This window comes from Lutra lutra, chromosome 4 (assembly GCF_902655055.1).
Source record: "Lutra lutra chromosome 4, mLutLut1.2, whole genome shotgun sequence".
NCBI lineage: Eukaryota > Metazoa > Chordata > Mammalia > Carnivora > Mustelidae > Lutra > Lutra lutra.
The window spans coordinates 102,641,123-102,668,941 of record NC_062281.1 but is presented as its reverse complement, the minus strand read 5'-3'; the positions used below and the strand labels follow the sequence as shown (position 1 = coordinate 102,668,941).

The 27,819-nt window shown below is 41.7% G+C and overlaps 1 protein-coding gene across 4 annotated transcripts; it reads right to left on the bottom strand.

The window, feature by feature from the left end:
• Positions 1-182: 182 nt before the first annotated feature.
• On the bottom strand, positions 183-27,819 carry SLC16A4 (solute carrier family 16 member 4). 4 transcript variants are annotated; one of them, XR_007126653.1, is made up of 10 exons: positions 27,505-27,816; positions 26,204-26,302; positions 19,294-19,426; positions 18,309-18,452; positions 17,980-18,141; positions 16,206-16,691; positions 13,775-13,986; positions 12,693-12,786; positions 551-736; positions 183-351 (listed from the first exon to the last, which is right to left on the bottom strand). XR_007126653.1 is itself a non-coding variant. In XM_047726156.1 (10 exons), exons 2-10 carry the CDS (start codon positions 26,288-26,290, stop codon positions 724-726), a joined length of 1,380 nt encoding a protein of 459 aa, XP_047582112.1. In that variant the 5' UTR covers positions 26,291-26,302; positions 27,505-27,819; the 3' UTR covers positions 609-723. The 4 variants fall into 4 exon arrangements, 1 of the variants encoding a protein (XP_047582112.1); XM_047726156.1 differs by lacking the exon at positions 183-351 and adding an exon at positions 8,959-9,007 and having other exon boundaries at positions 609-736; positions 27,505-27,819; XR_007126655.1 differs by lacking the exon at positions 18,309-18,452 and having other exon boundaries at positions 27,505-27,817.

Genomic DNA, 27,819 nt, shown 5'->3' with positions numbered 1-27,819 from the left:
GCCAGTGGCTACGTTTAATACTTCTTTAAGCTAATGAGAATGGTTTTTCATCTCCACATATTTTAGTGGCTGAATTATCAAGGCACCATTGAGAGTTTGGTCAATTTTTTATTAAGTACATTCAGATTTTTACTTAATACCTAAGGTAGTTATTTTGACTGATAAATATTTTAGTCTTTTTGATTAAATACTAACAAAGGCTTAGTTCAAGTGGCTATTATTCTTTTCTCACTATTAATTAGATATTCCTCAGAATGCAAAAGCAAAAAAGAACCTTAAAAATGATCTTGTTTGCCTTCTCATTTTACAAATGAGGAAACTGGCTTCTTTCAAGCTTTTGTTTCCAGTGACTTCTTAGTTTAAAGATTTTTATTTATTTATTTGACAGATAGAGATCACAGGTAGGCAGCGAGACAGGCAGAGAGAGAGGAGGAAGCAGGCTCCTCGCTGAGCAGAGAGCCCGATGCGGGGCTCGATCCCAGGACCCCGGGACCATGGCCCGAGCCGAAGGCAGAGGCTTTAACCCACTGAGCCACCCAGGCGCCCCGACTTCTTAGTTTAGATTGTGTTTTGTTAAGCACTTGCTTGATTGCAGTCCTTTTCCTTTCTGGTCAGGCTCTGTTTTTCCATCTCTCGGCCAGCGGTACAAAGAACAGGGAAACTGAAGAGAGGAGAAAGCATATGCCAGAGAAGTAGAAGGATCCGGTGTATGTCTGGGTGTGATCATATAACCAGCCTGGAAGGAAGGAGTGATCTCTGTTAGTGAAGCAGACATTTCAGGTAGTAATTCTCAGCCATCTACTGTGTTGAGGGAAGGAGCCTTTTGTCTTTGCTAGTATGTATTGTGACCCATTAGGAAGTTAGTCTAGCTGCTTGCCTTATTTTCTATTGATGAAGGTAAATCTGTTCCACCTTGTTAAGGACTTAACTCTGTGGGGGAGAAAGTCATCGTGGACTCAGAACTCATCTGCCGTCTTACAGTGGAAACTGGGGAAAATTAGGGACGTATACCATCTGATTTTATGATATGATATATATATATATATTTTTTTAAATCTTATTTATTTATTTGACAGAGAGACACAACGAGAGAGGGAACACAGGCAGGGGGAGTAGGAGAGGGAGAAGCAAGCTTCCCACCAAGCAGGGAACCCGATGCAGGGCTCGATCCCAGGACCCTAGGATCATGACCTGAGCCAAAGGCAGATGCTTAACGACTGAGCCATGCAGGCCCCCCTATGATGCTTTTTGTTTTGTTTTGTTTTGTTTAAGATTTTGTTTATTTGAGAGAGAGCATAGAGAGAGGAGGAGAAGCAGACTCCCTGCTGAGCAGAGAACCTGACGTGGGTCTCAATCCCAGGACCCCAAGATTATGACCTGGGCCAAAGTTAGACGCTTACCAAACTGAGCCACCCAGGCACCCCTGATTTTACGATCAATCTTATTAGAAGGCCACTGTTCTTACAAAGAAAATAATAGCGAATTACTACTACTTTCCAAAGAAAAAAGTGATAGTAGTATCTTTTTTCCCCTCACTGAAACTACATTCCCAACAGTGTGCTAGTTGTTGGAGGAGAGAGTGGTAATGAGCCAAAACAGACGTTCTCACTGCCCTCACAGACTGTACAGTTTCATGTGAGTTGGGTATTAACTACAAGACTTACGTATGTCATAAGGACTGTGAAGGGAAGGTTCAGGAGGCTTTGAGAGCATGTGAAAAGGAAGTGACTACTTGAGATGCCTGGGTGGCTCAGTTGGTTAAGTGTCCACCTTTGGCTCAGGTCATGATCCTGGGGTCCCAGGATTGATCCCCGTGTTGGGCTCTCTGCTCAGCAGGAAACCTGCTTCTCCCTCTCCCTGCCACTCCCCATGCTTGCATTCTCTCCCTCTCTCTCTCTGACAAATGAATAAATGAAATCTTTAAAAAAAAAAGGGAAGTGACTACTTAGGTGGGTTAAATGATGACTATAAGTCCCCTTGAAATCAAATGTTCTTTTAAAGGAAGAATGAATGGGTACCATTGGCTAATGGCACATACCAGAACTTTTTTTTTTTTTTTTTTTTTTAAGATTTTATTTAGTTATTTGTCAGAGTGAGCACAGGCAGAGGCTGATGGAGAAGCAGGCTCCCGCTGAGCAAGGAGCCCTATGTGGGACTCGATCCCAGGACGCCGGGATCACAACCCGAGCCGAAGGCAGGGGCTCAACCAGCTGAGCCACCCAGGCGTCCCACATACCAGAACTTTTTAAATGAAACACTTTTCTTAAAAAACTGAGTGTATGGTGGCAAAGAATATTTGTGCAAGGAACTGGCTTTTAAACATTGTTGTACAAGTCAGCCCTGTGAAATGGCAAATAACGTCCTAGTATCATTATTATGATAGTTTTGACCTCCAAGTCTTTGTTAAAAAGGTCTTAGAACTTCCAGGTGTTCACTGACCACACTCAGAACCTCTTTTCTAAAGTAGTATATGCATATTATGCTTGTAGATACAAATTGGCTTTTAATCCCAAAATACCCTAAGAAGTTAAAGCTGTTATTTGATTATTTATTCAAAGAAGTTTTGGTGCTGTGTGCCAAACAGTTCTAGGTACTGGGGTGTATCTGTGAATGAAACAGATGGAAATATCTGGCCTCATGGAGTTTATGTTGTATCTTTTCATTTATATTTTGGAACATGATTTCTCACTGAATGTGTAGCAAGTGAGTATGTATACCCTCTTCTCTTTTTGGTCTGATTGTGTATGTCTTTATCTCCTATACTTTTTTTTTCTTTTTTAATTTGGTTCTGATATAAACATTTAACTTTTTGTTTGCTTCATTAGCTTTATGTTTCCTGTTCTTTTTTTTTTTTTTTTTTTTTAAGATTTTATCTATTTGTCAGAGAGAGAGAGAGAGAGGGAGGGAGGGGGCGCAAGCCAGGGGAGTGGGAGAGGGAGAAGCAGGCTTCCTGCAGAGCAGGGAGCCCAACATGGGGTTGGATCCCAGGACCTTGGAATCATGACCTGAACCAAAGGCAGACGCTTAACCACTGAACCACCCAGGTGCCCCTAAGTTTCCTGTTCTTGACGTAATGCATAAATGGAATGCTTTATAGCCTCTTAAATTCAGCTACCTTTAACTTGCTTTTTACCTGTTAACTCCTTGTTGGATCAGTGACCTCTAACTAGTTAAATGTTTCTCAGTGTTAAGCAAAAAAGTGGAGAGAAACTGACTAGGACAAGTTTTTGTATTAATGTTGATTGTGATTAGCCTTGAGATATCAAAGAGATGGGTAAGTTACAGTATCAAATTTCTAGAAAGTAGGAAGTATAGAAAGCACCAGCATCCCTTCCTATATCCCTTCTCATCTTGCTTTACTCCCACCAGTATAGCAGATGTATCGAATTGTAAGGTAAGCATTAGAAGTAATGCTCTGGAAAAGACTAGTAATTCTTAGTTAAGGAAGTAAATTGTCTGCTAAAAAGTCAGGAGGGTGTAGGTAAAAATAGTGGAAAATGGGGGGTGGTAATGGTGGTTGTCTTTATAAATCCTAGAAAACTGGTGATACACTTTTCATAAACACATTTAAAGTCAAAATGTTTCTGAAAGATTAAAATATATTTAATATATTTTCTTACCAGGGCAGGGAATTATTTAGCGTAATTTAGAACTTTCCCTGTATTTCCATACGAAATTTAATGAAATAATTAGTTTTAAATCTGTTTCTCTTGGGGCAGCTAGGTGGCTCAGTTGCTTGGGCATCTGCCTTTGGCTCATGATCTCCACGTCCTGGAATTGAGCCCTGTGTTAGGCTCCCTGCTCATGATCTCTCTCTCTTAAGTAAATAATAATTAAAATAATAATAATAATAATAATAAAATCTGTTCCCTCTTACTCTTACTTGATAACTGAGATAGTAGTAAACTTTAAAGATTCTATTTCTAAGATCCAGTTGCCATTCAGTAGGTTAATCCTATGCTGCTGAGTCTTTAGTTTTATATTTATATTTATAAAATTTGCAAAATATGAAATGTAGAATGTAGGGTTATTTCATATTATTGACTGTTTTGTGAATGTATTAGCTGTTATAAGCTTAGATTTACATGGCTACTAAGTAAGTTAAATTCAGAGCTTCGTTGGTATTGAAATACCTATTTGGTTAGAAAAATCAGCCTTTTCCCACCACCAAAAGTAAAAGAAGACTCTATATTTGGTCTTATTTTATTATATCTCTGTGCTTTTTTGGTAACAGTATGGAAAAGCTGTGTACAAATGCACTTTGAACCCTAAACAGTTCAAGGCTCCTGTGGGTATATATATATATATATATATATATATATATTTTTTTTTTTTTTTTTTTTTTTTTAAATTTTACCTTCTCTAATTTGGTGTGTGTCCAGGTTCTTCTTTTTTTTTTTTTTTTTTTTTTTTAAATTTTATTTATTTATTCGACAGAGAGAGAGAGAGAGATCACAAGTAGGGAGAGAGAGGAGGAAGCAGGCTTACTGCTGAGCAGAGAGCCCGATGCGGGGCTCGATCCCAGGACCCTGAGATCATGACCTGAGCCGAAGGCAGAGGCTTAACCCACTGAGCCACCCAGGTGCCCCGGGTATATATTTTTTTAATTAACATATAATGTATTATTAGCCCCAGGGGTACAGGTCTGTGAATTGTCAGGCTTACACACTTCACAGCACTCACCATAGCACATAACCCTCCCCAATGTCCATAACCCCTCTACCTTCTCCCTACCCCCCTCCCCCCAACAACCCTCAGTTTGTTTTGTGAGATTAAGAGTCTTCTATGGTTTGTCTCCCTCCTGATCCCGTCTTGTTTCATTTTTCCTTCCCTACCCCCCAAGTCCCCCACTCTGCCTCTCAAATTCCTCATATCAGGGAGATCATATGATAATTGTCTTTCTCTGATTGACTTATTTCGCTCAGCCTAATACCCTCTAGTTCTATCCATGTCGTTGCAAATGGCAAGCTTTCATTTCTTTTGATGGCTGCATAGTATTCCATTGTATATATATACACACCACGTCTTCTTTATCCATTCATCTGTTGATGGACATTTAGGTTCTTTCCATAGTTTGGCTCTTGTGGGCATTGCTGCTATAAACATGCGGGTATGTTTTTAAAAGAAAGGATTGTTGGTAGTTAAGAACCTATCATAATCTAACTACTTTAAATGTAAACACCTACGTTGACATTTAAAAGACAGGATTCCATTGTGGTCATAGCAAAAGCATTGTGAATGACAGAGAAAGACAAGATAATATACCAGCCATGATCCAAAGGAGTGTTGCATCCATCTAAGTGTCTACTGCATGGAGCCAGCAGTCTGAGGAGTAGTGCACCAGCAGCTGGTTCAGACTGCCTAAGCTACAGTGCCGTGTAAGCACTTCCTCAGTGTTTACAGACTACCTGCCTTAGACTCATCTGAGATGCGAGTTCATCGTGCAGAGTCCTTGGCTTCCCTTAAGCATAATTCACCATGGGGTGATCCATTCGATTCTTACGCACAAGAAAATTGTAGTCCAAATTATTTTCCTATGCCTCTGGCTCTAACCCTTATTTTAAGCAGGGATGTCTAATAATGTTTCCTTTTGATAAAACAATTAAGGACGTAGGGCTCAGCTTCCATAAACAGTTTTGCAAATGAGTTTTTTTAATCGTCTATCAAACTTGATATTAAAATAGGGTTCTAAATTTTTTTAGACATCAACACTTTTAAACTATTCTGCATCATTTTATGGGCAAAGCTATACATATTTAAAAATAAGGGTAACATCCTGTCTAAAAAGTACCTCTGGGGCACTGGGTGGTGTGGTTGGTTAAGTATTTGTCATCGGCTCAGGTCATGACCCCAGGGTCCTGGGATCAAGCCCCACATCAAGCTCTTTTCTTATTGGGGAGCCTGCTCCTCCCTCTCCATGCACCTGCCGCTCCCCCTGCTTGTGCTCTCTGTCTCTCTCTCTCTGTGTCAAAATAAAGAAAAATCCTTAATAAAAAAAATAGTACCCCTGATATCTCACAACTAGATTGTTGAGCTGAGTTATGAATCCTTTTTTTTAATTAATTAATTTTAAGAGAGAGAGGGCACTGGAGCAGGGGGAGGGCCAGAGTGAGAGAAACTCAAGCAGACACAGTGCTGAGCATGAAGTCTGACACAGGGTTTGATCCCATGACCCTGAGATAATGACCTGATCCAAAATTAAGAGTCGGATGCTTAACAGACTGAGCCACCCAGGTGCCCCATGAATCCTTTTTATTAGGATTGCTACTGTAGGTATATTATTGGTTATCTTGTTAAAACTTGAAATATACCCATAGGGCCCTTAATTCCCAAGTTCCTGGATGCTAGTTCAAATTAGTGGTTGAGAATTCCGTAAGTGACTAGCGGGTGTTGAACCAGAACTTCCAGCTGTTGGGCAGACTTTCAAGGTGTAGAGAGACAATGATCTTGTCGTCACTGGAGCCACCGGCTGGCTATTACTACGACCTGAGCCAAAACCAGAAATCTCAGCTGCTCAACCAACTGAGCCACCCAGACCCCCCAAACCTCACTGCCTCTTAAGACAGGAGCTCTCTAAAATCCCTATGTAAGGAAGATTTATCGGGAGTGCTTTATGTATTTGCTTTATGCAAGGAATTTCATTAAAAGGATTGTGCCTCTGTGTTAGGATTTTGAAGCTTGATTTTTTTGGCTTTGTGAAGAAAAGACTACTCCACCCTGGCCCTCTTTTTAACCATAGTAGAGAACTATTTGTAATTTATTTTTGAGATTTTTGTAGGGATTCATGAATCTTAGGAATACTGAATCAAATTACAATTCTTTGGGGCCTTATTGTTTATGGGAAAAATAATCACAGAGAATTAATGATCTACATTATTTTCTTTTGGTTCTTCAGGGTATAATATATTCCTCAGGATTTAGAGTATAGAGAACTCTGCTCTGCCTTCTTAATTATCTCTATCCCAGCCTCCAAAGTGGATTTATAGCAAATCAAAAGGTTGAGTTGTTTTATTTGTTTTCCAAATAAAATTTCAGGTCATAGAGAAGTTTTCAACTGATTGGCCAAGGTGATAAAACTGTAGAGGGCAGGGTTGATAAAAGGTGGGGTGAGGAGCCAGAGGGAGTTATTTGTTTCACATTACATCTGAAATGAGGCTCCAGTAGAGAGAGAGAGTGACCATTTCATGAGGAGATGACCTTATCTGGATTAATGGGACAGAGACAAGCTTAGATGGATGAATTTCCATTTTAGCCATTGTCTGCTCTTATAAAACACAGATGAAAAATTAGTGTAAAATTACCAGTTTCCCTCCATGGTATTTCTGATGAAGAAGTGTGAGGTTGACAAATAATAGCAAGATTCTCTTTTTCTTTTTAGGAACTATGTAACTTACTCTGGATTAGAACTAGCTTATACTTGTTCAGCTTTAGAAATAGCTCTCCTTGAATTTGTCAAAAAAATAATTTTTGTGAAATACCTACTTGATAGAAGCTTCAATATTTTTTTTTTTAAAGATTTTATTTATTTATTTCACAGACAGAAATCACAAGTAGGCAGAGAGGCAGGTACAGAGAGAGGGTGAGGCAGGCTCCCTGCCGAGCAGAGAACCCGATGCGGGGCTCGATCCCAGGACCCTGGGATCATGACCTGAGCCGAAGGCAGAGGCTTTAACCTACTGAGCCATCCAGGCGCCCCAGAAGCTTCAATATTTTTTAAGGTCATTTTTATTATACCACAGCTCGGTATGCCTTTATTTAAAGGTAAAACTGTGTGTGTGTGTGTGTGTGTGTGTGTGTGTGTGTGTGTGTGTGTGTGTAAAACACGGAATGTTACTCAGCCTTCAAAAAAATGACCCGTTTGCCACGATGTAGATGGAACTAGTGGGTATTAATGCTAAGCGAAATAAGTCAGTCAGAGAAAGACAGTCATCATAGGATTTCACTCATATGTGAGATTTAAGAAACAAAACAGAGGAGCCTAGGAGAAGGGAGGGAAAAATAAAATAAGATGAAATCAGAGAAAGAGACAAACCACAAGAGACTCTTAACCATAGGGGAAAAACTGAAGGTTGCTAGAGGGGAAGTGGGGTTTGGGAAGGGGTAAATGGGTAATGGGCATTAAGGAGGCCACTTGATGTAATGAGCATTGGGTGTTACATACAACTGATGAATCACTGAACTCTACCTCTGAAACTGATAATATACTATATGTTAATTAATTGAATTCAAATTAAAAAAAATAAAGGTAAAACAGAGTCAACCAGTTTTCACAATAACCAGGTTACAGTGACTTAACCAAATTTTCAATTAATGAAGTAGAGAAAAAATGTACATTCTAATAATTCTAAATTTAAAGGTTCTAGACTATTTTCCTCTGTATTAATTTCTGGTAGTGTTTGTGACAGTGCTATGCCATGATCCAAGGTGCTGTGGAAGAATTACAAGTATAACTTTTGTCTTTATGTTCCCCATAGCAGCTAGGAGAGTGCTGTGCTAGTAAGTTGTTTGATAACTATTGAATGAATTCCAAGTTATAATCAAATAATTATTGATGATGGTTTAAGGGAGTTTTCAGATTATATTTGTGATTGGTTTAAATATATTAAAATATATATTAGCATAATAAAAGGATTCATCAGTTGGCAGTGGGTGGGGTGTGTGGAAGAGAGGGGAACTGCATTTAGTTTTATTTTATAGGCAGCTAATATGGGCCCTTCGTGGTTTTATTTTTAAGTGAAACTGAGCCTTTAGCATTTTTGAGTTTACATATCAAATGCCTTGGATACACGATTAGAAAATTTCACATTCCTGTTTATATGTTGGGGAATATGATTATATGCTTTGTTTACTTAAGGCATGACTTTTGTATTTATATTGTTTTTTTGCAAGTTCATTTTTGTTAACAGGGATTAACTAGAAATATAATAAGGTTTTAAAATATCATTAATTTTCTACAACCTTCCAAGGCCTCCACCCGGGCCAATTTGTAGCTCTGGATGCCATCCACCTGCAAAAAATAGTACTTGGGTTTGAATGATCAGTGACATTTGGCTTACACTTAGGTCTGTTGACCACCTTTGGTCAGGAAACCTAGAACAATCCTAAAAAACTCTCCTAATCTAAATCAGATCCTGGTATTAACTAACACTGAATTTGCCATGGTGTGTTAGGAATGGCAGGGACTGTGGGATGGAAGAAGCAGTGTGTGTATGAGGAGTCATTTTTCACTTTTTTCCATTTCAGTCCCTGTCTGTTATTTTCATTCAAGAACTGATACATGTGTTGCTACTGTGTTTTTTATCATATTCAGAGTTAATGAAGGTCTATAAATAATTTTCTTGCCCATATACTCTATTTACATTTTTTAAAAGATAAGTGTTTTTTTATTTTATTTATTTATTTATTTGACAGAGAAAGAGAGATCACAAGTAGGCAGAGAGGCAGGCAGAGAAAGAGGGGGAAGCAGGCTCCCCGCTGAGAAGAGAGCCTGATGCGGGGCTCGATCCCAGGACCCTGAGATCATGACCTGAGCCGAAGGCAGAGGCTTAACCCACTGAGCCACCCAGGTGCCCCGATAAGTGTTTTTTAAAAACTCAGTCATATGATTCCAATGGGTTTCTTATACTTTTTTCTTCTTGCTTCAAATTATTAAAACATGCTGTGTAGGACTAACTTGGCTTTTCTTTTTCATGTTCATACAAGAAGGAGAAAAATACTGTTAATGTAATTGCTAATACAGTTTTAAACTAGTGTTTTAACTGAGGGTTATTGTGAAAAATTTTACTGTTTGCTAGATTCCTAATTTAAAAATGCCTGTAATCTCTTATAGGAATTTCAGCTTTTGCAATTTGGTAATAACAGAACTAGGTAAGTACAAAATGAGCATCTCCTACATTGGGAAAATCTCAGTTTGGTGAGAATGTAATATTTTATAGCCAGTAAGCCTTTTGAATTAGTTAAAGCTGAAGATGATAAAGTGACTGCCCATAACTGCCCAGAGCCAAGTGAATCTGGAAATCAACATCTTTGATGTTTCTTTGGTCCTTGCTGCTGGAGTCAAAAGTTAGGAGTAAGTCTAATGGCCTTTGTAAAATTCTCTTTGTTGTTTTTGTTTCACAGAGGAATGGTTTCCTTGAGTAAGGACTTTACTGAAGTTTCTCCCTTTAACAAGATGCTTAGCATAATGTTGCAGTCTGTGAGAGATCCTGGTATAGAGAAGGAAATGTAACTGAATTTTATATTATTATAATCCTGTTTAAGGTACTGTGAGGAACTCCCAGACTAAAAATCTATATATGAGCTATCAGCAATAGCCTATCACTTCCTTTGATTATTTTGTAGAACTTATAAAGTTTATGATCGCCTAGATAATATCCTCAGAATTAGTGAGTAAAAATTCTTAGCTCTCCTTATCCTCACATATAGGGCTAGGGTATTGTGGACATTGGGTAATAAAAGGCTTGTAGATTTTTTTTGACTCACTGACCATAAGAAATGTTTTACGTCACATATATTTTATATGACATAGGTCTGGGTATGATTTTTTTATATGAAATAAGTGTTTATTTTTTTTATTTATTTTTATTTTTTGAAATAAGTGTTTAAAATAAAGTGATGCACAGTGTTTTTTAATCTGTTCTGTTGTAGTCTGTTTTTCTTTTCCTAATAAGATTTATTTATTTATTTTTGAGAGAGAGAGAGAGAGAGAGAGAGAGAGCGCGTGCATGTGCGTGCCAGTGGGAGGGACAGAGGTAAAGAGAAACTCAAGCAGACTCCATGCTGAGCACTGAGCCTGACACGTGGCTCGATCTCAGGCTTGAGATCACGACCTAAGCTGAAACCAAGAGCGACTGAGCCACCTAGGTACCCCTCGTCTATTCTTTTTCATTAAAAAAAAATTAAAAGGATCATGACCCAACCAATTGATTCAAGACCCACACACACATCTGTAGTTCTTTCCTTTGGAGTAATAGTCCTCACAAAACTTGCCTTGTCTTCTCATGTATGGAACTCTTTCAACATTTTAAGATGTAGATGGTGCCTGGGTGGCTGCATCGGTTTAAACGTCTGCCTTCTGCTCAGGTCGTGATCCCAGGGTCCTGGTCAAGCCCTGCTTAGTGCCCCGCACTCGGGGGAGCCTGTTTCTCCCTCTCGCTCTGCCCTTCCTGCCCATCCTTGTGCATGCTTTCTCTCTCTCTCTCTGAAATAAATAAAAATTTTAAAAAATAAAGAAACATTTTAAGATGTATATAAAACATACAAAACTTGAAATCTCTAAACATGTTACATGTTTTTATCATTTGGATAAGATACTCTGTGCCCTGGTATTTGTTACCTCCTTATATTTGGGGCCTAATAGGCTTGGAACATTTCAAGGCATCCCTGGGATGGCTGTAGAAGAAGGATCAAGATTGAGAAGATGCATCGACAAGCAGTATTTGAGTTCTGTTTTTTCTAGCTCGCTGACCTGGGCCCCAGCTGTAGGGTGCTCTGCTATGCATGTCTAGTGTTTAGTCTCCTATCACCAGCCCCTACCTCACTGTTGTGGGCCTGACTTTAAAATTATAGGCTGCTTTCCAGGTGTGAGGTGTAGGCTGAACTAGACCAAATGGGCAGAGGTAGGCTCATAAACACAAGTAGGAGTTGGCTGTATATTTGTATAAACTTTTCCTTTAGAAGAGGTACACCTAAGTTGAACCTCAGGTAATGGTATGTTTTTTACCATCCAATAATAATTTTTGTTACTAATTTTATACTTTCCCTTTTGCTGGTTGCCTTTTCTAGGTCTTAAATTTAGGTGCAAACCTAAATAGTATTTAGTTTTTAAACAATGATAGTGAGGCAAGATTGTATCTTTTTTCTGTCTCACTTCAGGAAGTAAAAGAAGGTTTTACACTGAATGCCTTTTTGTGGATGATTGGAAATGCCATAGTAATTTGGACATTTAAACACTGAGAACCTGTAGTGTGTGAAATACTGAAGTTTAAGTCTGTTCCCTAGAAATATTTCTGTGTGAGTAGTATTTTCAGAGTCTTAGATTAAATGTTTAGCAAGCACAAAATGTCCTTTAAGTTAAAAGTGCATACAAAACAATGCTTTAGTCTAAAGCTAACTTAAATATCAAAGCTCCCTCAATTTTTCCTGTACTCGTTGGCCTCTCCGCAGAGATCCTGGCCTGTAGGTCAGGTATCCTCCCACTTTCGGTCCAGGTAGGGGATGGAGGACCTCCATCATCCCTCTTGGGAAATCAGAGATGCTGGGACGCCCGGACAAGCTGTGCGAGTAGCACATCTGAACAGCAGAGGGGTCAGAGAGCCTTCATGGTCTGTAATGACTCCTGCTCAGATGACAGATGCTAGTGGTTGGTTGGTTGGTTGGTTTAAGGCATTATCAGTTTTCGAGAATCTTCTAAAACTCTCAATTGTCTCCCCAGGCAAGGAGATACACATACAATCCCTGCTCTAAGACTCTCAAGATATTGTAAGAAGCTGCTTAATTAACCACCTATTATGTGTTGAGTGAATCCTCAGATTCTCCTGGATTGGTGATTGAATGTGAGAGTGAGTGTAGGAACAGTAGAGATGTCTTCAGGTTTCTAACCTGATACTGTTATTGCGTGTTACCATACATAATGGATCAGCATTTTCTTTCATAGCTGTTGAAGTTTGCTCAGAATGTGGCCAAGCTGTTACCTGCTATAGGTGGTCCAGAAAGGACAGCTATCCCAGCAAAGAAACCGGCAAATCCCAAGAACCTGTGTACTCTAGAATTCCCAGACAGATCAACCTGTAGGGATTAGAATCCAGTGTTAGCCATATTGAAGGCAAAACTCTTGTTGAGACCTATGCCTGCAAAGGGATAAATACTATGAACAGTTGACTTCTGAGGTGATTTTGGATGGCCTTTTGCCTTGGTATCTTACAAGAGCTGAGACAAACAGGGAAGAGTTACTGTGCCAGGCAGGCAGTGTTTTCATTGTATTAGTAAGGAGCATAGGGTTTCTTATTTTAAATCTTTAAGGCAATACGGGGTACCTTTCTTCCTTGATCCTCACGGCTCTTCTCTATTGGGAAATGGTATTTACGTTCTGATCTGACAGTGGTATTCTCAAATCCACCTATGGCTAAATACCAGCCATTGGTTTGTAAGAAGTCAGTTTTCCAGGTTGATTTCAGCTTTAGAAAGTTTGATTTTTACGTAGGCTTCGTATAATATCCTACAGCCCTTATATGAATATTGACGTCAAGCCAGAAGAATCCATGAAATATTTGTATAAGTATTTCTGTTCCTTTTGTGCCGAGGACTTGAAGTCAGTTTGGGGTAAAAGTAGAGGAATTGATCAACATCCCTATTAAAGTACATAGGACTGGTCTCAACAAGAGAGAAGCCACACTGGTCAGGAAGTCCCTTTTTTTCTCATGGAATTCCTCAAGATGGTATCTTAGAAGGAGCCAAAAAAATTTCTGGAGCTGAAGGAAACAAGTAAACACAACCCTAACCTTTTGGGAGACAGAAGCAGAGTGGAAACCTGCTGATCCCTTTTTTGCTTTCATTTCTTTTTTGTCTCATGTAGATAGTTCTCACACCATTCCTCCCCTGAAGGTAAGATGAAAAGTGGGCAGGATACAGCACCAGGGTTTCTGAGGCCTTGCATGTGATTTTTTTTTTTTTAATTATAAAATTAATACCAAATATGTAATCTCTTTGGGGAGGTTATTATTAATACTTGCTTTTTCTAAATGGTTTAACAGTGTTAATGAGTATGTCTACTCACCAGTACAGGAAGTAGCACTGCCAGGTAACCACCAGTGAAAATGGCAAAGAAGACGGTATAGGTCATCAGTAATGGAAATGTGGTGGCCAGAGGAGCGAGCAGGTTAGTGATGCCGCAGAGGATGAGGTAAGACTTGTGGTAATGATACCTCTTGATCCAGTTTTGATCAGCAACCCATCCAGAGATTATCTGACTGACTGTCTCAGTGATACCTGGAACAAGATTGAGAAGACCTTATGATATCCGAATTCCATTTCCCCAGCCCCTTTGGAAAGTGTAACTGCCCAAGACCTCTTTTCCTGAGTAATACAACTTCTTCCTGAAGTGAGGACATCTGAGCAAAAAATGGTCTCATTTATGTCTGTCAGTCAATTCAGTCATTTATTTACCTACTCCAAATACATCTAATACAGCTCCAGAAAGACTCCTCCAGAGCTGGGTAGGAGACCCCTCAGGTGTTTTGTTTGTTTGTTTGTTTGTTTGTTTGTTTTTACCCTCATCAGGTTTGGAAAGCTTGTACCACCTAACTGGGAATCCCTGGTTACAGAGGCCTGGGCACTCAGGCGGCCTCCCTCAAAGAGGTTGTGCAGGTGAGGGAGTGAGAGTTCTAAAAGACTGGTAGGCCCTCGAGGCAGTGTGCTGGGGAAGCCAGATGGTGGAAGACTCGACATTATAAATAATAAAGTCTTATGTTGAAAAAAAATAGATGTTGGGACTTTTTCTTATGGTTGTACATGATGTTTTGGTAATTAAAGTGTCCCTGTCAAGGTTACTATGCTTGGAAATAGGAAATCTGTTTTGTTTGTTGTTTTGTTTTGCTTTTTTGGGAAATAAGTAGGAAATCTGGAAATGTGTTATCATTTTGAACATTAGAGCTATGGTGTAAACTTGAATAAAATTTAAGTACCATGTTTCATTTATTTTCACAGTAACAGAATATTCTTATTTTTTATCGATTATAAACTAGTGTAGCAGGTAAATAATAGAACATTTTCACCAAGAGTGGCATGAGCTACAGTTGCTTTGTAGTGTAAATTCTTCCTAAATTGCTTCACAAAAAAGGGAGGGGGGCAGAAAATGCATACTACTATTTCTATTTTTACAGTTACTTCCTAGGATACATATGGAAACTTTTTGTTATGTTCTTTGGTCCCATTGCATAGCCTAATCTGATCTAAATTGATGACTATCAGACATTCTAATAAAAAAAATTAGCTATGTATCTTTTCCTTGTGTACACAGGCTTTAGTTGACCCAAGTGGGGTATCTTTGCAGTTGGAATGGCATATAGTCAGTTTTGTAAGGATTTTGTAAGCAGTCTTTTCAAGAAATTAGGGAGAGAAAAGTTAACATCAAGCTACATAGAATTTCCAGATATTTAGAACAGTCCATGTCATCCCTTTAATTTTTTTAGGCTCCCTATTTTGTCCGTTGAGAGAATCCAGATCTTTTGAATTAAGCAATTTTTGTCTCCTTACATTTTATAAATAATTGTTTTCATTTTTTAACTTAACCTTGTAATTTTTTTTAAGTATCAGCCTGGTCCATTAGTGAATGGCCTTAACAGGCATATTTATCTGTCTTAGTGCGAATGCAAGGGCAAAAATTCTTAGCTACCCATACTATAGAACATTATTGAATGCTTATGATGGGCCAGGCACTATTCTAAACTCTACATGCATTACTCATTCAGTCCTGATAACCCTATTATCCCTATATTACAGATGAAGAATTGAGAAATTGAGGCACAGAAAACATGCGTAACTTGTCCAAGGTCCTATAGCTGGGAAATACAGAGCAAAACCTGAACCCAGGAAGTGTTAAGTTCTAGAACCAATCCTTTGAACCTCTGCCCTGTGCTGTCTGCCTATGATTTCCTGCTTCCTGGAGGTGGCTGTTGCCAGCTTTTTAAAGTCACGTATTTATGCCACAAATACTAAATGTGTACTATGTCAGACAGACACTGACATGAAAATGAACGAGGCTTGCTTAGGGGCCACTCTCTGATAAAGAGTGCCTGTGTGCAAGGTGCGGTGACAGATCTGTGGAGGGACAGGCCTGGTTCTCCCACCAGCCTCAAAAGACTTTCTTTTTTCTGGCCCTCCCATAACTCCTTTTTTTTTTTTTTTTTAAAGATTTTATTTATTTATTTGACAGACAGAGATCACAAGTAGGCAGAGAGGCAGGCAGAGAGAGAGGAAGGGAAACAGGCTCCCTGCTGAGCAGAGAGCCCGATGCGGGACTCGATCCCAGAACCCTGAGATCATGACCCGAGCTGAAGGCAGAGGCTCAACCCACTGAGCCACCCAGGCGCCCCATAACTCCTTTTTAAAGGAATTATTTTCTTTAGTTTTTTATAAAATTGAATAAATTTTTGTAAAATTAAGTTCAGTCTTCCTTTTGAGTTTGAGGTCAAAGTATGCTTTCTTACCAGCTACAGAAACAAGGAAGGAGGCATCCATGATGTCAATCCCCAGTGTTCTGGCTCTGGCCACCAGGTGGAAAGTAGGGATGAAATATGCCAGCTGACTGAAGAGAAAAGACCAGGTAAATATGTAGAAGAAAGGATTTTTTAAAAGGGAGATGTCACCGAGTTTTTGTTTACAGCTGCATGAAGTAGCCTCTTTCTCATAACGGTCCCCATTAGGCTCATTGTTGAACTCTTCGTTCTGTGAGACTATTAAATTTGTCCCATGTTGTCTGGCCTTTTGCGTTGCACTCTCCATGATGGTTGCCTCTTGTGTCTCATCGCAGGATGACATTTCTGTCGTGCCCACTGCCCCTGGATTACTTGCAGACAAGCTGCTGCCTTTATTTTTAATATCAGAATTGTTCTCGCTTTTGATATGGATGGCTCTTAAGAGCATACTTGAAGGCACCAAATTTAATGTCATCCCTCCAAGTAGTATAAGGGCACCTAAATGGGGGAGAGACAGTGAGAAGTTAGGTTAAAAATTACCCATCTCATTTCACAATACTCTGTTCTTAGGCTTAGAAGGGGCCCACCATGAATATATTCAGTCATTGCGCAATAATTTTTGAAAACACTACTTTGTCCCCTAAATTTAACTAAAGTATCGAAATCTGTTTACTTTATTTTTAGCCCTACACACCACTGTATCCTTGTGAGAACAGGGCGTCCTTTGAAATAGAAACCAGAAAGCTGCACCGGGAGATGACCTGGAGGGAGAGAGTGTTATTTGTGCGAGAGAAAAAAAGAATAGTTTTTGGGGAGAGTACAGGGGGTGGGTATTCGAAATGTTAGAAAATTACTGTAGTTTTTAAATAGGGATTTAAAATATCCTGAAGTGGGGATATAGATTTCAGGACAGAAAATACAGAATTCTAGAGTTAGATGATGAGAATCATTCAGAAACTGCCTTAGAAGAGGGGCCAGCCTTTCATCTCATTCCATTTTTAATTTCCTTGAAAGAAGACAGATGTCAGGCTTGGTTTCAGCGTGGTCTGACCAAAGCTATGGGTTGTGTGCGATGTTTCCAGAGATGGAATTGGCTGTAGGTTCTGCTATCCTGTCTTAGGGATTTGCCCCCTGGTTCAGTTTACCATGAGACCACTGGTAGTTTTTCACTTGGGAAAGGAAAGAGGCAGCAGAAAGGCTCTGTAGGTAGAAATAGGCTCATATATATCCCTATATATGTACATGTACATATATTTTTCCAGTGATTTAAGATTATTTAAATCTGAATGTTTTAGGTCAGGCACAAAGAAAATTGTGGAGTGAATGGTTTTCATTTGTTTGTGAAAAATTTATATATAGATGATGGTGTAGAAGAGATTAAGGTCTATTTTAGTGAGTCAGGTGGAGGAGGCATTTTTTAAAGAGAATATTTGAAAAGAGAGCGCTTCAGTGGTACAAGAGGAGAAGGGAATCCGTGTGTCCCCAGGAGTATCACTTTCCCTGCAAGGTGTTTCTCCAGCTGCACAGAGTGGCCTCCATCCCCGCAGACGTGAGTCCTGTGAACTCTTTTGAGTTGCTCGTGTGGTCTGTGGTGAAGCCTGCAAATAGTTCAGCATATCTTCTGCTGTGTGTTCTCCAAGGAAGAGGAGGCACATATTTACTTTACTGTAGAAGTCCTGCTTACTTATTTCTTCCCTGGCTCAAAAAGTCTGCACTTCCCACTCATTTGAGGGAGAGAGCTGAACGTACCTTGTGGAGTTGATAGTTCAGACACAGAGTGACTTACCTGTCCAGTCATACAGATCTATCAGGACTTTTGTAAAAGGCGCTATCAGAAACGTCAGACCCATCCCAGAACGGGCAATAGCTGTGGAAAGAGCTAATCGTTTCTTGAAGTATTTGGTAGTTAGCACGGCAGCTGTTTGGTACAGGAGAGCAGAACCCAAACCTAAAAAGAACAGTAGCTTGGAATCACATGAAGTGGCTTGGTACCAGATGAGCTATTCTCCTGGACCTGAGATAATATAAGTAGGCCTGTTGGGTCCATGGACAAGACAGTAAAAAGGAAGGTTCCTAGTCTCATCTTCTACAGTCTTATTTTTACAGTGGACTCACCAGGTAGAAGTCCCATAGTCACACAAAGAAAGGGGATGTTAGTAGCCAAGCTGCTGATCAGATATCCACCAGAAACAAGGAAAACCCCGAGAATGGAGGCAGTCTTCTCTCCAGTTATTTCACTAATAATGGCAACCAGGGGACCTCGGAAAAAGGAAGAAAGGCAAATAGTAGGTAAATACGCTCTGGCATTTCTTATTTTCTGATGTGCAATTGAAATGAGCAACTGAAGGAAAACAAGAGAACTTGACTGGAATATTGTGTATCCTTCAGAAAGGTGTCTGTATTGGGCTTCATAATACTCCCAGTCCCACACTATTGTATTTTTTGGAAAAAGAGTTGTTTGTTTTAAAGACGATTGCAAATAGGTTTGAAAAATGCATTCTAAAACCACAAAACGAGGGGTGCCTGGCCAGCTCAGTCAGAAGAACATGTGACTCAATCTCCGCGTCATGAGTTCAAGCCCCACATTGGGTGTACAGATTACTTAAATAAGTAAAACCTTAAAAAAACCAAACCCACAAAATGAGATTGCACCTAGTTATCTATGACTAGAACAAGATTCAATCATTAATCTACTCTGTCATGTTTGAGCCCCAAATAGAAGCAAGGGAAGAGGAATTGGTTCGCTGTGTTTTGAATATGCTTAGATGTTGGGCTTAAGAACTTTGTGGTCTGATTTCCCAGAGAGACTGGCTCACTGAACCCGTGTTTAGGCACTGTGAAAAAAAAACAAGGCATAAAAAATTGAATCATGGACTTTAATAGTTGGATTCTTAAGCTTTTTTTGAACCCCATTTCTTCTGATTTTGTCAAGCCAAGAAGAGGCCAAACACTTCGAGTCCATAACTTTTCTCAGCTTTACCTATTCATGAATCTGGGTTTTAGCAATGCTTCAGCCTTAAATGACTGACAGACAAATCTTCTCAGGATTGCCCTTTGTGGTGCTTTTCCTTGGACAGCAAGCTTATTGCCAGCTTTATACCTGCAGAAAAACGAAGTGATGACATGATGGATCCGATCCAGCCAGTTTGTTCTGAGGAGCTTTCAAATTTTTCTTGGAAGACCACAAAGAAAATGGCGAACGTCTTGATCATCCCCATCAGAAACACGTTTACCTAAAGCAAAGCAGACCAAAGAGTCCAAGTCAGGTGGTGAGTGAGCCGTCACAGAGAAGGTTACACCTGCTTGTGCTTCTGACCCCATCCCCCTGGCCCCAGGTCACCAGTATTTACCAGTGTGTTGGTTGGTTCCACATTACACATTTTGTATTTTGTGGGGTGGTCCTACTCTTGGAGTATCTAAGTGCTTGACACAAGAGTATCTTCTTTAATCCTCATTACAAGGCTCTGGCAATCAATGTTTTCTTTGGAAAGTGAGGTTTAGAGAGATTAAAAGTCACTTGAACTTGATATGGGGGTGCCGGAGGTGAGATTTGAACCCAGATAGACTGACTCCAGACCAGACACTGTACTGTTCTGTCAGAATCGTATCTGTTAAAGACAGCTAGTTGCATTTAACTCTTGTGAGAGAAGCACATTGGTCTAAAAGATGAATTGTTCCCATCGGTTCTTAGATGAGCTTTGCTAACTTTGCTCTTAAATTGAGTACCCTTCCTCACTTGGTATATAAATAGGGTGGCCCTATACCGTCCCAGCGGAAACACTGGAGGGCAGAAGGGAGCACTACTAACTGATGCTAGAATAGTGAGCATAAACAGTTGGAGAGTCAGCTTCTGGTTGGTCACGTGCCCCATCCTTCCTTTTGTCCCAACTAACCCTCCTTGCCAGCACTACCCTTCTCCCTCTCAATAGGAGGAATATCCCTTTTGAGGTCAAGTTTTCTTTCAGTGGCATGCTAACATTTGTTGCTTAGAATTCCCATTACCCTGGGGGCAGTACCCCGGGGTCAGCAGGAAGAGCCGGAAGGGAAGCCACCAGGCCAGAGTCTTTGGGCACTCAGCACAGGAGCCGTGGGCACTCACTGTCCCCACGGGCTTCCAGGCTTCCCCTTTCTTTTTTCAGTGGCTTTAGCTTTCCAAGGCCACTTTGTCTGCTTTCAGCCTGGCCACGCATCACTTACGAACCACAGACCCTGGGCTTCCTTTCACTAATTCCACTTTCTCTGTGTGCCTGGTGAGTATTACCCGCTGTCATTGACTCATCCCACTCTGTACCTGGGCCATAGACAGTCGTTCACTTGAACCTTAAGACGCTCTCATATTCATAGTGTCATGGTGACGAGTACTGTTCAGAGATCAGCGCCCCTTGGCCTGAATCCTGGCAGCACTTCCTCTGAGGGGTTGTGACCTTGGGCAAACTACTTCACAGCAGTTAAGCTTTCTCCTTTGTAAAGTGAAGAGAAAGGAGATACTATGCTCACAGAACTGAAGATTGAGAAAATTCAGATAAAGAATAGCACTTAATACTGAAACTCTTAACTGTGGTTTTGTTACCTCCTATAACCGTTTTGCTTTCTCAAGAGCTTCAGACTCATTTGTATAATCACCGTATCTAACTCGGTCAACCCATCCAAAATCAGACTTTTTTTTCCCTTATCCCACACCTGGTTTTCCTTTTCATTTCTCCTTTCATTGGGATCAACCCAGTCTTGCTCACCCGAGTCAGAGATCTGCATCCTCTTGGGCCTCTCTTTCCCTCAGCCCCCACGTGCTACCTAACCAGCAGCTTCCCCCTCCAGCCTCTTCACTTGACTCTTGTTTCAAACTAGTATTTTTTTCTTGTCTGGAGTAAGGGACTAAGAACCAGTGGTGCCCCAAGGTTGCAAAAGTCGCAGTGGCGAGAAGGGGGTCCCTTCATGTATTTTTCCTGTTTTGATTTGATAGTAGCGCAAAATTGTCCTTATTCAAAGTGAACAATGCCACGGAAACCCGGGCTATCCATTCACAAGTGAAGAAGACATTTTATCAGGCCCTTATTCCGGCAATTTATAATCTCCTATTCCTCAGAGTTGCTTCTATCAGGAACTGAGGCTAGAGAGCAGAGCAGACCTCAGGCGGCCCCCACTTGTCTTGCCCAGTTTGGAATGCAGAGTGGCGATTGCAGCCTCTCATGAGCAGGAGACACCACAATGAGGCATTATTCTGTAAAGTACCCTTCCTCTGTCTGTGGACTTGGGTTCTGTGCTGTTGTCTAAATGGTGCTGACCTCTCCTTTCTTAGCCACCTGAAATGGGCTTGTCCCCACTCCCCCATTCCCAGTTCAGGACCTTTTCTCTCTGGTCTGTCCTTGATGTCTGGGTGGAGCAACAGTGAGTAGCTGGGGCTTGCTTGTCTCTGACAAGTCTGTGCTTTCCACTGTGTGTCAAGAAAGCCAAGGACACAGCCTTTGCATCAGCTCTCCCTCCCTCCCTCAACTTGTAACCTTCCAACTTTGTTTCTGTTTTGACTTAGATATCAAAACTCTTTCCCAAGATCTGGATTTTCCTTTGGTTATCCAAGCAGACTAGGTACGTCTATATTCTGCCTATATTCTGACTTTTATCTAAGGTAGGTGGGTTTCAGCCCTGTCCAGAGTCTATCTCAGACATTGTAAATGGGCTCACCCCAAAATACAAGCCCCTAGAAGTTCTCCTGTGGCTGACCCAACCGCCTCATTTTCTTTGTACCTTTAAGAGCACCCCCCCCCCAAAACACACACACTCATACACAGAGCTCCCTCACCAGATCACTCTCATTAGAAAATTGTCTTGGGGGGCGCCTGGGTGGCTCAGTGGGTTAAGCCGCTGCCTTCGGCTCAGGTCATGATCTCAGCGTCCTGGGATCGAGTCCCACATCGGGTTCTCTGCTCGGCGGAGATCCTGCCTACCTCCCTCTCTCTCTCTGCCTGCCTCTCCATCTGCTTGTGATCTCTCTCTGTCAAATAAATAAATAAAATCTTTAAAAAAAAGAAAGAAAGAAAATTGTCTTGGGAAAGAGGGCTGGATCAGCCAGGGGGCCCCTTTTGAATAGAGAGCATCAGGCTTTGTCAGAAATGATTGGGTGATTGTTTAACAACAACTTCCTTCTACTCTGGCTCTCTCTCTCTTATCCCCCCAGCTCTTCCTTCCTGGACTACACAAACTAGAGAACAGTTTGTTAGGTTATCCCTGCTTCCTCACATCCCACCATTGACTGTAGGGATGCTCAGCCAGGCTACCAGAGGCTTCCTTTTTGGTGAACTTACAAACCCCGTCATCCATTCTGTGACATCCCACCTCCGGCAGCATCTTTTCATTATTCTTTGCTCCTGGACATTTCTGCCTTTGCTTCTGGGATGCTGCCTCCCCACTTCTCCCACTGGTTTCCTCCATGGGACACTCTCCGCCCAACCCCTAACATCAGTTTTCCCCAGGATTCTGCTGAGTTGCTCTTCTCCCCCTCCCTGGTGATTTTACCCATCCTGCCTATTGGTTCAAGCCAACCCATGTATGCCGATGACTCACAGATTTCAGTACACAGATCCCGCACTCCACCTGCCTGTGGGCTGCTGACATTACTGGTAACGTCGCAGGTCCCACTGTCCCTGCCCAGGATTAAGCCATCCAAGTACCTTCAGATGTTCTTCCTGTGTCCTCCAACTCAGTGAATGACGCACTATCCTCCAAGTTGCGAAAGCCAACATCCCAGGACTCCTGAGTCCCTTTTGCCCTAATACTCTGTTCCTGTCCAAATCTTACAGGTCCGTTTCCTCCATATTGCACTGACCTGTATTTGCTCCATCCTCACTGCTACTGCTTTCATTAAGGGCCTTTTTTGCTCACGTGGATGATCACAACACCCTTCCAGTGGTCTCGGTGCTTCCAGGCCTATCCCCTGCCAGTTGTCATCCACCCTGCCGGCGGAGCTGTTTTCCCGAAATGCAGATCTGATCCCACCATTCCCCTGCTTGCTTTTTCTCATTAGCTCCTCAGCCTCAAGATAAAAACCAGTGTTTTAAAAATGTCCCTACAAGGGCCTTGCCCATTTCCAATTTCCTCATTGTCACTTGCTTTATTCATACGTGTGTCCAACAGTCAGTTCATCCATTCCTCCATCCAGCGTACCCACCCACCAGCAGGCGTTTACTGAGTGCCTGGGCGTGTCCCAGGCTGTTCACTATGAGGGGCCAGGCTTACAGCGGTGAGCAGGGCACCTGCTGCTATGGGATAGTCGGTCCAGTGAGACAGAAAGCAGAAAAACAAAAAAAAACCTCATGCAAATATATAGTTACAGAGTGTGGGGAGTTAGAATGAGTCCTTTTAAAAAACCTTTTACTCTTTTGGGGCACCTGGGTGGCTCAGTCAGTAAGCGTCTGCCTTTGGCTCAGGTCATGATTCCAGGGTCCTGGGATCGAGTTCCGCATCAGGCTTCCTGCTCACTGGGGAGCCTGCTTGTCCCTTTCCCTCTGCCTGCCACTCCCCCAGCTTGTGTTCTCTCTTTCTGTCAAATAAAATCATTTTTTTTAAATAAACTTTTACTCTTTGTAAAGATTTTATTTTTAACTCATCTCTACACAACATGGAACGTAAACCCATAACCCCAAATTCAAGAATCACATGCTCCACCAGCTGAGCCAGCCAGGATCCCAAGAATGAGCCCTCTTAAAGTACAGCATTCCCAAAGAACATTTTGTTACTGGATTTTTCTCTTTTTCTTTCTTTTTTTTTTTAATTTAAATATTTAAAATAAATAGATTTTATTTATTTATTTGACAGCGATCACAAGTAGGCAGAGAGGCAGACGGCGGGGGGGGGGGGAGCAGGCTCCCTGCTGAGCAGAGAGCCCGATGTGGAACTCGATCCCAGGACCCTAGGATCATGACCCGAGCTGAAGGCAGAGGCCTAACCCACTGAGCCACCCAGGCGCCCCATGCACTTGACTTTTTAATACTAAAGGGCCTCCGGGTACCTGGGTGGCTCAGTGGGTTAAAGCCTCTGCCTCTCTGCCTACTTGTTATCTCTGTCAAATAAATAAATAAAATCTTTAAAAAAAAAAAAAAACTCTACTGAAGGGCCTTTCCGTACCTCTCATTTATTAACTGGTTAAAACATAATTATTAGGCTGGTAATCTGAAAAGAACGTTTTATAATAGGCCACAGGATAGACTGTAGAACTGTTCTGTCCAGTATAGTAACCTGTACATGTGGCTGTTTGAATTTTAATATTAAATGAATTTCAGTATCATTTTGATTGTTGGAGGCTAATTCTCATTTTGTGTAATTTTAATTAAGTTGGATGCTGCATCAAAATATACTGGGGCTCCCTTTTTCCAATAAAGTGTGCATGGTTGTATATGGAAGGATCCTGGGGTTCCAGAGTGTGAGGTCAGGACTAGGGAAAGGGGTGTGGAGCTCACACTTGATAGCCCCCTGCCCCTATAATGTAGGTTCTTAGTTGCACTAGCCACATGCTCCAGGATTTTTCACTCACCTCCTTTCTATTGTAGAAAAATATACTTGTAACTCATGCAGACAGAAAGCCATAGTCCTGTAAGTATCCACGTACCACTGCAGTCACTTACCCAGAGCCCATTGTTAACGCTTGAGGACTCAGTATATTCCTTGTGCTTCTGTCACCAGCATCGCATCCAGAAAAGTAGAACACTGAACACTGTTTAATAATCTGGTTATTAGGCAGTGTTTCTTTCCAGCAACTACATTCATCAAATAACCTCTCCCCAGAGGACCATGTCGGGAAAGTAAGGCTCATTACTGGGGAGAAAGGTGGGAGATTTGGAGACCCTCACCAGCAATGCTAGTTCTGCAAAATCCGTGATCTGGGGACGTGGCCCAGCTCCTGGGAGGGCTCTTGGGCTTAGGCCATCCTTAGCTTCCTTATTAATAACATGTCTGGGAGAGCTTAAGAAAAAGTGAGTACACATTCTTTGGTAATGAAGCTAATGTTTAACTAATCGTCCTCTGGTAAGAGATTTGTATTACATAAATCCTGCCTGAGGACCCGTGCCGCTACTTTCCCCTCTGTCATTAGGGAGGAGGAGGTATGATGTTTTCCCATCGTCCTGTTCATGGAGCTCTTGTATCACATTGTGGGCTGCAGGATTATTAACTAATAGTCACCAAGACCCGCAGTCCTATGTTTGTGAGCCTCTTACTGTAGGGCGGAGCAGGGGAGGAGGACAGGAGAGAAAGGGTACCATCGTGAGTCCATCTCAAAGTGAACTGATTTGGGAACACTGATGTGGAATATGGAGCTGGTGCCACTGTTAGAGGCTTGCTTGGGGCACAGGTGGGATGGGACTCACCAATATTCTAGAATGGCCATGCCGACATTTCAGATCACCATGTCTCACAACAACCTTAAGAGCCTCTGGGAGGATGAGAGAAGTTAATTAGGAAATGGGAGTGCCCAGTCCCATTGCTTACAGAATGGAGAAAAATCAGGTCCCGGTTTCAGAATCCACACACTTCTCTCCCTTTCCAGACATGTCAGAAAGACATGCTGGGTCGAATTATAGCATAAGTTAGGGTTGCAAGGATGGGTTGGGAAGTGGACAGCAGACAGAACAGAGAGACAATGGCCCCATCCCCTGGGGGAGAGGGAGGTTGCTGCCCTGTGTATGCTGGGCTGAGCTGGGAACCCACCCAACAGCACTTTCCAGCACCTCCCACTGCTACTTCTGGGGTGCTTCAATGTATGATTATCTACACATCCTAATTGCCATGCAGCCAGGGTAGAGCTGCAGGTGGTGGCTGGAACATTCTGTAGGTTTGGTGTTGGTAGTGAAGAGGGGACTAGAGGAGAACAAATTGTCTTTCACTCAGGGAGGACGTTTTTCTCCTGAGTTCAGTGTGGGCCACTGACTTGGGAAGCTGTTGGCAGTTCCTGGCTTTGCTCTGAGCCTTTCTCCAGAGGAGCCTTCTTGGGGGCAGTAGAAAAGGGGAAAGTAAATTCTTACCAGGAAGAAATGAAATACAATCATCCATCCCCAACCTCCATCCAGGGCTTCAGTGTATGGTTGGGCCTTCCCTGCCCTCTGCGTCATGATGCTCGGTCTCTGTGACAATACCAAAACAGTTGACTCAGTTGACAAGAAACTGATCTAAACTTCTAAACTTTATTTTTCTCTGTGGTGTAAAACCACTTGTAATTTTTTTGTAGCCCACCCCTTTAAAAATAGATGATTTCCTCATTTCTAAATTGTTGACAGGCTCTGATCTCAACCTCAAAAATGCAAGCAGGGCTTTGTACTGTCTTTGTGGATTTTTCTGGAGGCCTGCTGCCTAACTTCACCTGGCAAGTCTAGAGGCCTTTGACAGTTATCTTGGGGTATGGCCTTAGTTACATATAAGTCTGCCTGACTATTTCTCCCATCCCTGTTTTTCCATAATCACAATCCAGGTAGAACCATGGGAGAGGTAAGAAAAAGCTAATGAAAGGCCATAATTTGAGAGACATCAAAGCCATCGCAGAGATATGAATGGCATCTGAAAGATGACCACTTGGTTTGCTATTTCAGGCAGGAATTACAAAGGAGTTAACTACAAGCCCACCTCTCTGTAGGGTGGCCTGTCTTAGCACTGGCCTCCCTGGCCTAGGTCTACAAGCCGCATCCTAGGGGAAGTCATGCATCACCCTCTGGTCTTCTGGGTGAGCTCTTGACCTTAGAGAAATAAGGAAAGGAGGAAGAGCTTCGGGTTGAGGAATTTCCTTTACAAAGCAATTGCCAAAATGAAAATATTCTAAGGGACTAACTAAATAGATGTGACAACAAAAATGCCATGATCGTTCCTTGAATGAATCCTGGACCAGAAAACAAGTTGTAAAGGACTCCAGGAGGTCACTTGGGGGAAATTCTGGAAGTCCACTTCTGGACTTTCTAGTAGACCATGTGAAATCTTTTAAGGGTGGTGGTGGTCTTGTGGTTCTGCTGGGAGCATGTTCTTGGTCTCAGGAGTGAAGTATCCTAGAACCTGCTATTTTCTCCCAAGTGGTTGAGTAAAAATATATATATATAAAGAGAAGTAGCAGAAAGAAATGTAAATGTTCTGAGGATGGCATGCGGTATTCTTTATTTCCCACCATCAGACTGGCAGGCAGGCTGCTGCTTCCAGGACAGCCAGGCTGCAGCCAGCGTGTGTGGAATGGCCGGCTGTCTGGTGAGCAGGCCGGGGAAGGAGGGCTGGGGGGTGGGCCATGCCGCTCATTCAAAACATTACAGAAAATTAACCCCAGCACACAGTCCCATTTTTTTCTTACCTTTGATGTGGTCTTCAGCAAAGGAATCCTTCAGCAATGAGGCAATCTGGGAAGAAAAGTATAGAATTTTTGACAAAGTGACTCCTTTTTCTAAGGCATTTCATTCGGCTGCACTGTGAACACAAGCAAGCATTCTAAGTCTGTGAGGCCGAGCCAATGTGGTCACTCCTGCCAGTGGACTTTACTTCCTGAGGGGAGGAGGAAACTGTGATCTGACCATCCCAGGCCCTCCCTCCACCCATCCAGACTCAGAAAGTAGAATTTGTCACCATAGGCTCAGAAGCAAGCATCAGAGTAAACCAAGTGTAAAATCCT